Raw genomic sequence first — 13,984 nt, 5'->3', positions numbered from 1 at the left:
CATCGGTCTTCATTGCCTGATGTCCTTTCTCTGCCCTAGAGATGCCCTGGGTCTCCACATCTTGCTATATGATCCTGGCAGACATCAACCTGTCCTGAGCAATCAGCAATGTCTGCACATCATAACTGCTGTAAGGCTGACAGCTGTGTCTCTCATCATTCATTACAACAGCCAGGTAGAGGTCTCAGCTTTCCCAAGAACAGTAACAGAGCAGGTGGCTACAGTCTGATTGACTGCGCAAGTCACATGGCCCTAGCAAGCTGGATTTAAGGAATTAGGAATAAAGATTCCCTTTTCTTCATGAGAGACACTATAAAAATAGCATTGCAAAGAAATGTGCATCAGGGCCTGGCAGCGTGGCCTAGTGGCTAGAGTCCTTGTCTTGCACGTGCCAGGATCCCATATGGGTGCTGGTTCTAATCCTGGCAGCCTTGCTTCCCATCCAGCTCCTTGCTTGTAGCCTGGGAAAGCAGTCGAAGATGGCCCAAAGCCTGAATGGATTTTACTGTGGATCTCCATGACAGAGTATACTTTTCCAGATGCAACACATAAAGTCAGTAGATACGAATGTATTACTATTGTAAAACAGATAAACAGATCCAAGGAATGGTGGGGGCACACAGATCACACCCATGCTTTTACAGACACTTGGTTTGTGCTGTATGGCATTGCGGAGATGTTGAGGAAAGGACATACTTTTAAATAATTGGTGTTATGGGCCCGGTGTGATAGGCTAGTGGCTAAATCTTTGCCTTATATCCATCAGGATCCCATATGGATGCAAGTTTGTGTCCCGGCTGCTTCACTTCCCATCCAGGGAATTATTTTATTTATTTATTTATTTTTATTGGAAAGTCAGATATTCAGAGAGGATCAGAGACAGAGGGGAAGATCTTCTATCTGATTATTCACAACCCAAGCGGCTTCAATGGCCGGAGCTGCACTGATCTTAAGCTAGGAAGTCAGGAGCCAGGAGCTTCTTCTGGGTCTCCCACTCGGGTGTAGGATCCCAAGGCCTTGGGCCTTCCTTGATTGCTTTCCCAGGCCACAAGCAGGGAGCTGGACGGGAAGTGGGGCCACTGGGACGTGAACCGGTGCCCATATGGGATCCCAGGGCATGCAAGGTGAGGACTTTAGTTGCTAGGCTACTATGCCAGGCCTAAGATAAATAAATATTAATAATTGGTGTTACAACAATTGGGATATCCAGTTGACTGATACGTTAATTATAATCCAACTTCATTTAGTTAGGAAAGCCAGCTTTCCAGGCTTAATAACATGTTACTCTTCATTCAAGAAGTTACAGCTACCTTACGGCAACATGACATCCTCTCACCTTGTAAATCAAATCCTATAATCCAGCTCATCAATTAGTCTGCTAAATGGCGTGGGCAAGTGTGACCTCAGTGTCAGTCTTCACTGGGGGCATCCTTCTTACCTCATTCCTTTCATACCAGCTGACATTTTGCATTTTGGAGAATTCTTGGGATCGCTTTACCACAAAGTAAATGAGGTACCCACTCCCACACAAGCAGCAAATGATGAGAAAGTTGGCCAGAACACGCAGAAATCTTGTCAGATGGATATTTTCTTCCTTGTTACTCTCTTGTTCATCCACAATTGATTCCTTAATATGGGAAAATGAGATGTGAATAATTTCAGGCCAGGAATCTGAGAAAGTTACCTTCTGCTTCTATAGATGAAATAATACGGGGGGGGGATTTTATATCCTGTGCCTATGAATAATTGAATATATTCTTGATATAAATATACTTTGTTGTTGTTGTTATCTGGTACAAATAGCAAAGTCCATTTAGACTTAAATTGCCATGTGCCAGTTGTGATACTAAACTCTCTCTTAACCTTAATACCAAACCAACATACTAGTTACCATCATTACCCACCCTGCAGAACTAGGGCCTAGGGAGATTTCAGTAACTTCTGAGATGGGATTGTTTTAATTTACACATCAATTATATTCTGGCTGAATTTGACCAATATTGAGTATTCCAATTTTGGGGTTAGTAAGCCTTTTCCACAAAAAGCCAGGTAGAAAATATCATTGGCTTTGCAACATTATTTTGTTATACGACTCCTCTCACAGCTACTCAGTTATGTATGTCATTGTAGCACAAAAGCAGCTGTAGAAAATATGCAAATAAATAAGCATGGCTTTACTTCAAAAATTTTATTTATAAAAGCCGGCAGTAGGCAGATTTGGCCTAAGATCATAATTTGGCAAACCCCTGTTCCAATCCATGACCATGACATATCTCTTTATCTCTTAATTCTTTTTCAGTAATGTTTAAAACTTAAAAAAGAAGATCCTGGCCACAAATTGTGGGGAAATTTTCCCTTCTGCCTCAGTTGGGAGAACTCTCCAAGAGCTGGGGGGACCCAGAGATTGCCCTGCCAGTGGGAGCTGTTCTGGGTGGCTACCTTGAAGCTGGTGGTGATGGAGGCATATTTGTTGTCGGCTGTCTCTGAATTCCCTATGAGGTAGTCCCAGCTGGTGAACATCTTGAAACTGAAGGTAAAGTTGTCACTCTCCCCCTCACTCGTGCTCCCCTGGGAATTGCTGGCCATCCTGTTGGACACACACTGGTGTTATACTTGTCCTGTTTCTGCTGTAGCACACCAACCCTTGGCCTGAGCACAGGGAGGATGAACAGACAGCAGACATCCACTGAGGGAAGGACCCGGGCAGAGACCTGAGCCGAGACAGTTCTGATGACAGCCAGGGACCCTTCCCTCTAAATCCAGGGTCCCTGCAGACACACAGGGTGTCAGCGGGGTAATAAGGAGGCTGCAGGAGGCTGGTCGCTTGATGGTGTTTTCTACCCTCAGCCCAGTTTCCTATGGCTTGATTCACCTGCAAATGCAGTTTGAGAACTCTTTATGGGGACACTTCCAACCAGCTACATGTTCATGTTACACTAACTCATGATAGCACATGTAATTCTTACAGCATCTGCTCTAATAAGTAAGGGTATTATCTCTGTGGTTAATACAACTCAAACAGGAATATTTTGCCTTCTCAGATGTTCAAAATGGAACATCCCTTTCTTTCATGATACATTTTTTTTTTTTAAACAATCAACCTGTTGGTTTGTTTGAGAGGCAGAAAGAGAGCAAGCTTCCATGCGCTGGTTCATGCCCCTAAATGCCCACAACAGCTGAGGTGAGACGGGGGCTGAAGCTGGGATTTGGGAATACAATTCAGGTCTCCCACATGGGTGGCAGGACCCCATTTTCTTGAGCCATCTTGGTTGCCTCCTGGGATCTGCATTAACAGGAAGCTGGAGTCAGGAATCAGAGAAGGGAAGGGACCCTAGGACCCTAGGTGTGGGGTATACACACCCTAACCAGCATCTTAACAGCTAAGCCATATGGTCGCCCCAACATCCACTTCTACGATACCCATTTTCTAGTTCAAAGCTGAATAAATCCTATGGTACTTGTTAGTGCAATCATACCCATTTTCTTAAGCAAAATGAAAGTATGTTAGACCTTCCTATGTTCTCTTACTTGTCCTTCATATCTTATTGTCGCCTATACTTCACCCCTGTGGGGATCACCGAATTGCCTGCAGGTGCTCAATCAGATGCCCTGAGAGGTTCCTCCTTAGTTTTGTCTTACTTGTTGGGTTTTTAGATTGGTTGTTCCACAGGACTTAGTTGTTTTGGCTCACCATGGGAGCATTGTCTATCTCTATACTTTGTTTGGGATGATAAAAAGGAAAAGTAGTAGCAGGCATTTGCATAGTGGTTAATCACTGACATGGATGCCTGCAATCCAGATCCAAGGGCCTGGATTTGATTCCTGCTTCTGCTGCCAATTCCAGCTTCCTGCCAGTGTACTTCCTGGGAGGCAGCGGGTTACGGCTCAGGTAGTTAGGGTCCTGCCATGCACATGGAAGACCTGGATTAGGTTTCTGGCTCCTGGTTTCAGCATGAACTAACCTGCCTGAAACAGGGAAATAAGCCAGTGGTTGAGATTCTCTCTCTCTCTTTTTAAAAAAGATGCACTTATTTTTATTGCAAAGTCAGATATACAGAGAAGAGGACAGAGAGGAGGATCTTCTGTTTGATGATTCACTCCCCAAGTGGCCACAATGGCCAGAGCCGAGCCAGTCCAAAGCCAGGAGCTTCTTCCAGATCTCTCATGCAGGTGAGGGTTTCAAGGCTTTGGGCCGTCCTCGACTGCTTCCCCAGGCCATAAGCAGGGAGCAAGATGGTAAGTGGGACTGCTGGGATTAGAACCTGTGCCTATATGGGATCCCAGCACGTGCAAGGTGAAGATTTTAGCCTCTAGGCCACTGTGCCAGGCCCGAGAGACCTCTCTCCTAGTATTTATCTCTCTGTCTTTCAAATACATAATAAAATATATAAATTTTCAAAAAAGAAAAAAAAATAATAATATAATAGCTAAGGATAAAACAAGGATCTGACACAGTACCTCAGTAAGCTAATTCTCTAACTGTGGAGCCAGCATTCCAAATAGGTACCAATTTGAGTCCCAGCTGCTCTATTTCTACTTGGAAAACAATGAAGGATGGCCCAAAACCTTGGGATCCTGCACCCATGTGGGAGACCCAGAAGAAGCTCCTGGTTTCGGACTGGCCCAGCTCTGACTGTTGTAGCTATTTGGGGAGTGAACCAAAGGATAGATCTCTTCTTGGTCTCTCTCTTAATTCTGACTTTCAAGTAAAAATTTTAAAAAATTAATCACATTAATAAAAAAGAATAAAACCAATCTGTTTTCTTTCTTCCTTCCTTTCTTTCTTTCTTTCTTTCTTTCTTTCTTTCTTTCTTTCTTTCTTTCTTTCTTTCTTTCCTTTCTTTCTTTCCTTTCTTTCTTTCTTTCTTTCTTTCTTTCTTTCTTTTTTTTCTCTTCTGCTTGACAGAGCCGGGGATCCAGGCATCACCAAGTGGTCATTGCAGAGACCTGGGCAGGGCTTTATGAACAGTAGCATTTTCCGCCATGGTATTTACTCATTGGCCTTTTAGGGTTTCTGGCTTGGCTTCTGGGGGTGTTCTGCTGCTGTTCTGGAGGCAAAGATACCCACAGTTTTCTGGGAGAAATAACTCCTCAAGGTCTTGCTGAAGAGGGAGTGGGCCCTGCTGGTTAGCCTCCTGCAGGATCCTGTACCTCCACCTCCCCCCCTGACCTTAAGGGATGGGGTCCTCCGACCCCAAAGAAGGCCATGCAATAGCTGTGCCTAATTTGCTGTCCTGAGAATATGAACTCAGAGGCACAGACATGTTAAAAGAACATTTCTGACCCCAGATTTAGGTGTAGTTGGGTCCAGACATGTTAGCTATTGCAACATGCATTAATTTATTGTGATTTTTTTTGTCTTTATTTTGTAAGGCCAAGCTTGGTTCCAACATTCAAGCTAGAGTGACAGAGTTCTTCAAAGGAAGTCACATTCTGGAGGAACCCAGACAGGCCTTGCACACCTCCAGTCTCATCTGCTTCCTCTCAGGCTAGTCTGGGGAACACAAGATGATATTTGCTGCCTCAGGGCCTTTGCACACACTCCCCCTGTGGCAGCTGCTGGACTCATTGATAGTCATTTCCACTTCATTTTCAAGAACTTGCCCCATTACCCAGTTTATATCTTTTATGCCACACATTACAAAACATTTTTTTCTTTGGAGCATCTGCTTTCCTTATTGTCTCTCTAAATGCCTCACAGGAGGGCGAGTAGGTACCAGGTAGCCAGGGGAGTAAGCTCTTTGAAGACAAGGCAAAGTCTGCACACAAAACAGGTGTACTTACGATCTGATGACAATCATCAGGCTGTAGCCAAACACGCTGACCCCCACCATAAAGTAAGCCATGGGAAGCCTGTACCTCAGCCACCCAATGGTCCTCTGGTTGTTGTAGTAGCCATAGAAGAGAGCCGAGTACTTGATGTATCCCTGCAGGACAGCAAGTCCAAGAGCTGCGGGTTTGTGAGCTCAGAGCAGACAGGCACCAGACAACTTCCATCCTACCCACGATTCTTAGTGTTTTAACCAGAGTCTGAGAAGGAAAAGTTCTGAATGTTCTTACTTCTTTTGCCTCCCTGCGTGGTTCCGGGATCTGTCCCGGTCTCGTGCTTCCCCTCTTCATTCCTGTTATTTCCCTGTCCCATAAAGCAAATGGAGATATGAGAGAGAGGGGACAGTGCTGCTAGCATTTGAGATGAAATCAGGGATGAAGTGTGCATGTGTGTGAGCATGCACATGGGTGCAAGTGTGTGCATCCTTGCATGCACAGATATGCACGTAAAGCTACAAGTTGTTTTCTCCACCCTCAGGGGGCATAATTTAGGTAGGTGAGAATCTGTGAGCTTTCACAAAGTTTCAAAATCTCCAAGGAAAATGGTACATAGTAAGGTTCATGGTTTAACACCAAACTTCAAATTTTTTATTGTAATTGACTTAGATATAATTAGTACATTCTAAGATTTAATAACAATTTAGAGTTCTAGTACTTCTTACATGCCTTGCTAAACATAAGCAAGGGATGATTAATAATTAACAACGTTTTGGCTACACAAGATGGTCAATAGGGAAACTTGGGTGAAATAAAGAACAAGGGTACTCTAGCAATTTAGTTGGGGGCTCCTGCTAGAAATCATTTGGAAAATTACTCCAACTTAATTTTGTCTATCTCTGATGGGTCTCAAATCTGACAGAGAATGAGGAGGGGTAGCAGCAGCGGTGACCTGTTGTGGGCAGGGGCTCCTTGGACTCTCAGTCAGAGATACAGGGGTATGGGGCCTCACAGAGGAGGGAAGGCAGCTTTGACAAGGGGACCCTGAGCAGAAGCAGGGAGGCATGGAAAGCATGGGATGCATTTGGGGACTCCCCCTAATCTTAAGAACTTCGGGACAGTAAGTGTGAGGTATTGGGCAGATGTGGGTCTAGTCACGGGTCAATAGAGGTAGGCAGTATCAGGGTTAATACTGTTCTGTCGTAAACACTGATTTTATTCCATTTGGGAATGGGAGTTGGTGATCAGCCATGGTGGGGAGTCACAGATCAGGCATGCAATCCTGAAAGGTCACTTTGGCAGTGGAGGGAAAGGAGATTTTAAAATCTTCTAGAAGCTTCTTACAACACTTGTAGCAAAACTACAAGGGCTGGAGAAAGGGGACTGAGTCAGGAAATACTTAGCAGACAGGCTCATTGGTAGTGATTGGATGGGGGTTGAGATGAGGAGGGGGAACAACCTGACCATCAAACATCTCGCTTGGATGATGGGACGAATGGTGGCTCCAGTGATGAAGACAGGAGAAAGAGGTGTGGACTTTGGTTGGCCAGGTGTTGAATCTGAGAAGCTGTTTAGATGTTCAGTAGCAGCTGTCATGTGAGACTAAGCAAAGGACTGAGGGGAGAGAGCCTGTGGTCCTACTGTGGGAACTCGGGGAGAAATCCCTACTGTGGGATCTCCTCATGTAAAGATTTCACAGATGGTGGAGTGAGGGGAGCAACAGCCTCATCGGATCTCAAATCCATGAGTGAGTGTGGCTGAGAGAGGGACTGGTGGGAAAAAAACGATGGAGACTAGAGAGCTATAGTTGTAAGTTCCTCATCCTGGGCTCCGATGTAATCATAGCTCTGGTTTTCCAACAATTAAATTCAGTATTTCACACATGCTCATGCACTGTTTTGGCTTTGCAGCCCCACAACGGAAGTGCACTGAAGGGTTAGCAATGGTACCTCAAAGTCCCAGAGGACAGAGAAGTCCATGGCTTTTTCTTGCTCAGCCCGAGGCACTGTCTTCCTGGGAATACTTCCATAGGGCACGCCCATCAGTACCTTGAGCAAAGAGAGAATGCAGGAGTGTACGTAGAGCAAACACAAATGCACACACATTCACGACCCGTCCTGGTTTGAATACTTGCCTTTCAAGAGCAGGACACAGACATTCTCTTTTTTGTGAGTGACATTAACCCCCTTCCTGGCTTCCAAAGTAATACACACGCACTGTACAAAATGTGGAAAAACCACCAGAATATTTAAAAATAATTTATCCCCTTCTGAATCACTGTTAGGTATCTGTGTATTTCCTTTTGGTCATTTCTGATTATCCAACTATCTATTAGCATATATTTACTTAATTGGTTAATGTAATATTTTATGACAAATTCTCCATGCTATAAGGTGCTTCTCAAAAAAAGTATTCTGAAGTACATAGTTGATTGTATGTGCTTTATAATGAGCTTACTTAATGAACTGCATATTGTTGGACATCAGTTATCTCCTAACAATAGTTCCTCCCTGGGGAGAACTAGAGTGGGTGCAGGAGCATTTGCTTACATTTGTCAGAGGATTAAAATCCTAACTCCTGAGTCAGAGAGTGATGCTGAGTGAAATATAAACAGGGCTAAGTGGACACATACTGCTGATCTCCAAGTGTGAATGCAAGGAACTAGACGGGAGGGTTAGTGACATATTTGTTGGCATTCATCCATAGGTGCTATAGAAAAGCATCCAATGCTTTTAGAAATGATGTGACACTCCTTTGCTACCAACGGCTGCTATAATGCACCATCATCCTCTTTTGACTAATCTGCTTTAATTCACATGGTGTTGAAAGTAATCCGTTTTCTGAAAAATGGGTGTGTACAAAAGTCACACGTGCCTGCAGAAAGAATTGCCTTCAACATGCTTGCAGAATCATTTACAGCAAGATAGGGACAGGTCTTCCTAGAATCAATGAATAAATCCATAGGAAAGAAAATGCTGAACACCCAGGGAGAATTAATGCTGAGCGCTCTTGAAGTAGGTATACTTGCAGGTGCTTGCATACCCAGCACCAGCACCAGCCAATTCAATAGGACTGTGTCACTTAGAACCCTGGCCTCTGGAACCCGTGTTCCTTTGGGAAAGAATGCAGGGTAGTATTATGGGGACCTGGGGTCTTAATTCATGAAACACAAACCTGCCATGTGATTTGCAGGTGTCACTTGTACCCTGTTTTGTCTCTCAGTTATCTGCAGGTAAAGGTCTACTTACATCTACTGTAAGAGAGAGGGAATAGTTAAGAGTGATACTCAAAGGCAAAGTTTTTACTGGTAAAAAATGATAACATCATGCATCCTATCATTCTTTTTCACAGGGTTAGAAACAAAACAAAACAAAACAAAAAGCAAACCAGAAAGCATGGGCTGCCTTTGTGGCACAGCAGCTTATACCTTCATCGTGAGCCTGGCATCCCATGTGGTAGCACTGATTTGAGTCCTGACTGTTCTACTTCTGATCTAGCTCCCTGCTGGGGTGCTTAGGAGAGCAGGGGAGAATAGTCTAAGTACCTGGACCTCTTACCCAGAGGGGAGAATCCAGATGGAGTTTCAAGATCCTGGCTTTGACCTGGACCAGGCCCAGCCACAGCAGTCATTTGGGGAGTTAACTAGTAGATGAAAGGTTTTTTTTTCTCCCTCTTTCTATCATTCTGCTATTCAAATAAGTTAATACATGTTAAAAAAAAAAATAGAAAAACTCACTGAGATATTAGCTCTTTACTACTTCACTGATTAAGGTATAATGAAATGTAAAGTCATCTTGTAATTAATTCACTTGGTCTTAGCCAAAAGGCTGAGAAATGATATCTTGTAATTAATTCAGAAACACAAGAATTTTGGTTCCATTCTTTGTACCGAATGACTGACTTGTTTTGTAAAACAGTGTTTGGTTAATGAAAATGATGATGGTGATCATGATAAGCCTTGGCACTACCAACAGATATAGGAAGCTCTCATCTTACCTCTGGGATTATGACAAGACCAAATATTAAACCAAAAAGGACAAGGTTGACTCCATACATCCACCGGAGAAAGATGAAATACGATGCCACTGAAGAACCAAAGTGACCTGGGGGAGAAGAGGGTGGCGCAGTGGGTTAAGGTGCTGTCACGGCCAAGAACTGACACTGTTGTACATTTTGTATGTGCTGGATTCAGTTTTTACATCAGTCTTTGGAACAAATAGCCTGATCACCCTTCTTTCCCCCAGATAAACAATCTGAGGCTCTGCAATGATAACTTACCTGTCCAGCCTCTTTTACAAACTAGAGTGTGAGGATGTAGAATTTAAATCTTGGTGTGACTAGTCCAAACCCACTCATTATTTTTTTCCAATATAACAGAACCTACAAAGGTCTAACCAGAAGGTCAAGGACATAATCCTAGCTCTAGGAAAATTCTTCAGAAAACTAAAAGGCAATGGCACAAAAATACTCACTTTCAATGTCTTTGATTTTCATTTCCCAGGGGATACATTGCATCTTAAAATTATCAAAGTCTCTCTTGAACTTGACCCATTTCTGAAATAAAACAAGCGAAACTCTCAGTTATTTTTCTTATGAAGTTTAAAAAAATATTTATTTATTCTTATTTTAAAAGGCGGACTTACACAGAGAAGGAGAGACAGAAAGAGAGAGATCATTCATCTGCTGGTTTACTCTCTAAATGGCTGCAGTGGCTGGAAGTGGGATCTGAAGCCAGGACCTTCTTCCAGGTCCAGGGCCAAGGACATAGGACATCCTCTCACTAATTTCCCAGGCACATTAGCAGGGAGCTGGATCGGAAGTTAGAGGGGGTCCACTGGATGGCATGTTGATGTTTGACATGTCACCACGAGGGTCCCCATTCTCTACAGCGTTTGATCCCAGGCTGTCAGCAGTGGATATCCAAGCATTTACCTTTCACAAGTCAGGGGTGGGGTGAGAGAAGCCAGGGTATTGGCAATATTTTCCATCTGACTACACAGCTGATAAAAATCTCAGGTTTGGAAAGTATACACGTGAACTTTAGAAATTCTGTGTACAATTTCTGGATAAAAGAAATATCACAACACTTCTCAGATCTACATGTGATAGGAGTTGTTGCTAAATGACCAAGCTGGTGGAATTGGTAAAGAGATCTCAATCTATGGTTTCTCATTGTTCTCCAGGGAAAGCAACAACCATGGAGGGAGTTACCTGAGGCATTTCTGTCTCGCCCAGCTATGATCAGACACCAGCGTTTGTATCAACCAGAAACCTGAGCAGCCGTCTTATGTATCAAGTTGCTTTGTCAATCCCCTAAGGGACTGCTTTTCATCAACCCCACTGCCTAGAAAGAAATCCATTTGGAATCTAAAAATCAAACAACTAATAGGGACCAGAGTGGTGACACAGTGGGTTAAGCCATTGCTGTGTGCAGCATCCCACACAGGAGCACTGGTTCGAATCTTGGCTTCTCTGTTTCTGATTCTGCTAATGTACCTGGGAAGGTAGGCGATGAAAGCTCTAGCACCTGAGCCCATGTTATCCACATGGGAGACCCAAAAGGAGTTGCTGGCTCCTGATTTTAGCCCAGTCCAGCTTTGGCTGTTGTAGCCATTTAGAAAGCAAACTGGTAGATGAAAGATATCTCTCATTTCCTCTTTCTCACTCTGGCAGCAGGTTGCAAGGTGGAAAGGAGCAGAACCTAAGACCACTTGCTATTATTAAAAGATTTCCTAAGATAATAAAGATTTATTTTTATTACAAAGTCAGATATACAGAGAGGAAGAGAGATAGAGAGGAAGACCTTCTGTCCGATGATTCACTCCCCAAGTGAGCACAACTGCCGGTGCTGTGCCAGTCCAGAGCCAGGATCCAGGAACTTCTTCCAGGTCTCCCACGCAGGTGCAGGATCCCAAAGCATTGGACCTTCCTCAACTGCTTTCCCAGGGCACAAGCAGGGAGCTGGATGAGAAATGGAGCTGCCAAGATTAGAACCGGCATCCATATGGGATCCTGGTGTGTTCAAGGTGAGGACTTTAGCCGCTATGCTATGGCGCTGGGCCCCTAAGATAATATTCATAAAGCTAACATTTCCTTTTATAAATTCACTAAAGGACACAAAGGGAAAATTTACGGGAAGAATCAGATTGCTTTCCAAGCCTGACTGCTATGTCCTTCCTGATTGAATGGTTATTGCAGCAAGAAGGAAATCATCTGTCATTTGGAGATGATTGGCCCCTGTGCAGTGGCTCAATTGGGTTAATTCTTTCCCTGCAATCACTGGGATCCCATACGGGTGCCAGTTCATGTTCCAGCTGCTCCGTTTCCCATCCAGCTCCCTGCTTGTGGCCTGGGAAAGCAGTAGAAAATGGCCCAAAGCCTTGAGACCCTGTACCCACGTGGGAGACCCAGAAGAAGCTCCTGGCTCCTAGTTTCAGACTGGCTCAGCTCTGGCCATTGCAGCCACTTGAGGAGTGAACTAGAGGATAGAAGGTCTTTCTCTTTGTCTCTCCTTCTCTCTGTATGTCTGCCTTTCCAATAAAAATAGATAAATCTTTTTAAAAATTAGATAGTCACAGATGTACAGGGGAAGAGGATCCTCTAAGCAAAAGTTCTGGGGGGACGTGGGGATAGTAGATGGCAGACACTCCCACTGTTTGCCCTATTTCTCACTCTGTTCTCAGCAAGTGTCTGGCTGATTTGGCTTCCAATAGGAGTCTGTCTGTAAGCACAGCATTGCCAGCCATCCTGGCTGAGTATTTGGGTGTCTCCAGCTGTGGCTTTCATTGTAATTAGTAGATGGGACTTGGGATGATGACTTTCCTTTCCAGGTAACTAACTTGACTGTCAAAACTAAAAGATACCACCGATGTGGACTTAGAACTTCCTGCTTCTTGCATTGGTTATTTCTGCTTGTGAATTAGTCATCCAGTATCTGGTTTTATATATCAGGTTCATAAACTGCCTGTGACACAGATCTGCTGTCAGGGTGCTGATAAAATCGGGATAGCATATAGGCTTGCGAGGCTCAGGACTAGAGCAGAGGTAACAGACAGTGCCAAGTGAGGCTCCTGGAGGCCCGGCCCACCCCTGGGAAAGCATACAACAGCCCTTGAGGCTGTGCGGGTTCACAGCTGATGAGTGACATCCCAGAGCTGTGGCAGAGGCGGAGAGGCTTGGGAGAAGGTCAGGCCCTGGCAGTGTCATCTTCCCTTGGTTGACAGAGCCAGGAAATGGGGCTAGGGAATGGGTAGAAACCCCACCTCTGTTCCTTCAGGCTATGTGAGACGGGGGCTCTGAGACTGGGTTATTAGTTTCCAGATCTATCATCCCCATTATCACCTGAAGTTGTTCTAGAATTACTAGCCCCCATTTTAGGATAGAACTGATACATTAAGGATTGGTGTTGTGGCATAGTAGGCTAAGGTCTCTGCCTGTGGCACCATCATCCTGTATGGGCACCAGTTAGAGTCCTGGTTACTCTTCCAGTCCAGCTCCCTGCTTATGGCCTGAGAAAGCAGCAAGGATGACTCAAGACCTTAGATGAGAGACCCAAAAGAAGTTCCCTGGCTTCAGATTGGCTCAGCTCTGGTCATTGTGGCCATTTGGGCATTTGGGGGATGAACCAGCAGATGGAAAATCTCTTTCTGTCTCTCATGTGTAACTCTCTCAATTAAAAATAAAAAAAATCTGAAAGAATAATTGATATATTAGATTTAGAAGAACACAACAAAAATCATTTTACATACATAATCAAATGGACATGATTAGAATTATCAAGTATAATAAATCAGATGCAAAATTAATACACAAATTTAAAGCTTTCCTACATATCACAAATAACTAGTTATTAAATTAATGACAAATTGCTCCATTTGCCAAAGCAACTAGAATGTAATCAATATGGAAATAAACTTAGAACATGGAAAAGATTATTAAAATTAATAACTTTGTTGAGGAATGTGATAGAAAGCTTGAGTAGTATACAATCTTCATAGAAGTGAAAGCTAAATATTATATCAACAAGGAGTCCTCCAAACCTTAAGGATTAAAAAATAAATTAAAACATCAATATCTATGTTAGAACATGGCCAAGTGGTTTTACAAGAGAAAATATTAGGAAGACAAAGCCAAGACACTGTTGAAAACCAAAGGCAACTATGGGAAGCCAGAATGATGAGCCCAACGATTGTTCAAGTCCTCAAACAGTGCAGCCTTC

The 13,984-nt window shown here is 43.7% G+C and overlaps 1 protein-coding gene across 1 annotated transcript in view; it reads right to left on the bottom strand.

The window, feature by feature from the left end:
• Window positions 1-13,984, bottom strand: part of TMC2 (transmembrane channel like 2) — a 44,648-nt gene that overhangs the window by 13,853 nt on the left and 16,811 nt on the right. The window contains exons 6-11 of the mRNA XM_040981721.1: window positions 10,239-10,320; window positions 9,763-9,869; window positions 7,716-7,814; window positions 5,785-5,927; window positions 2,440-2,587; window positions 1,439-1,627 (exon numbers count right to left, since the gene is read on the bottom strand). Coding sequence (XP_040837655.1) covers window positions 1,439-1,627; window positions 2,440-2,587; window positions 5,785-5,927; window positions 7,716-7,814; window positions 9,763-9,869; window positions 10,239-10,320 — 768 coding nt within the window. The remainder of the gene's footprint in view (window positions 1-1,438; window positions 1,628-2,439; window positions 2,588-5,784; window positions 5,928-7,715; window positions 7,815-9,762; window positions 9,870-10,238; window positions 10,321-13,984) is intronic.

The sequence above is a fragment of the Ochotona curzoniae genome, unplaced genomic scaffold, assembly GCF_017591425.1.
Source record: "Ochotona curzoniae isolate NIBS_2020 unplaced genomic scaffold, NIBS_Ocur_1.0 contig_3520, whole genome shotgun sequence".
Lineage (NCBI taxonomy): Eukaryota > Metazoa > Chordata > Mammalia > Lagomorpha > Ochotonidae > Ochotona > Ochotona curzoniae.
The sequence above is the reverse complement of the archived record's forward strand: the minus strand, read 5'-3'. Positions and strand labels throughout refer to the sequence as shown.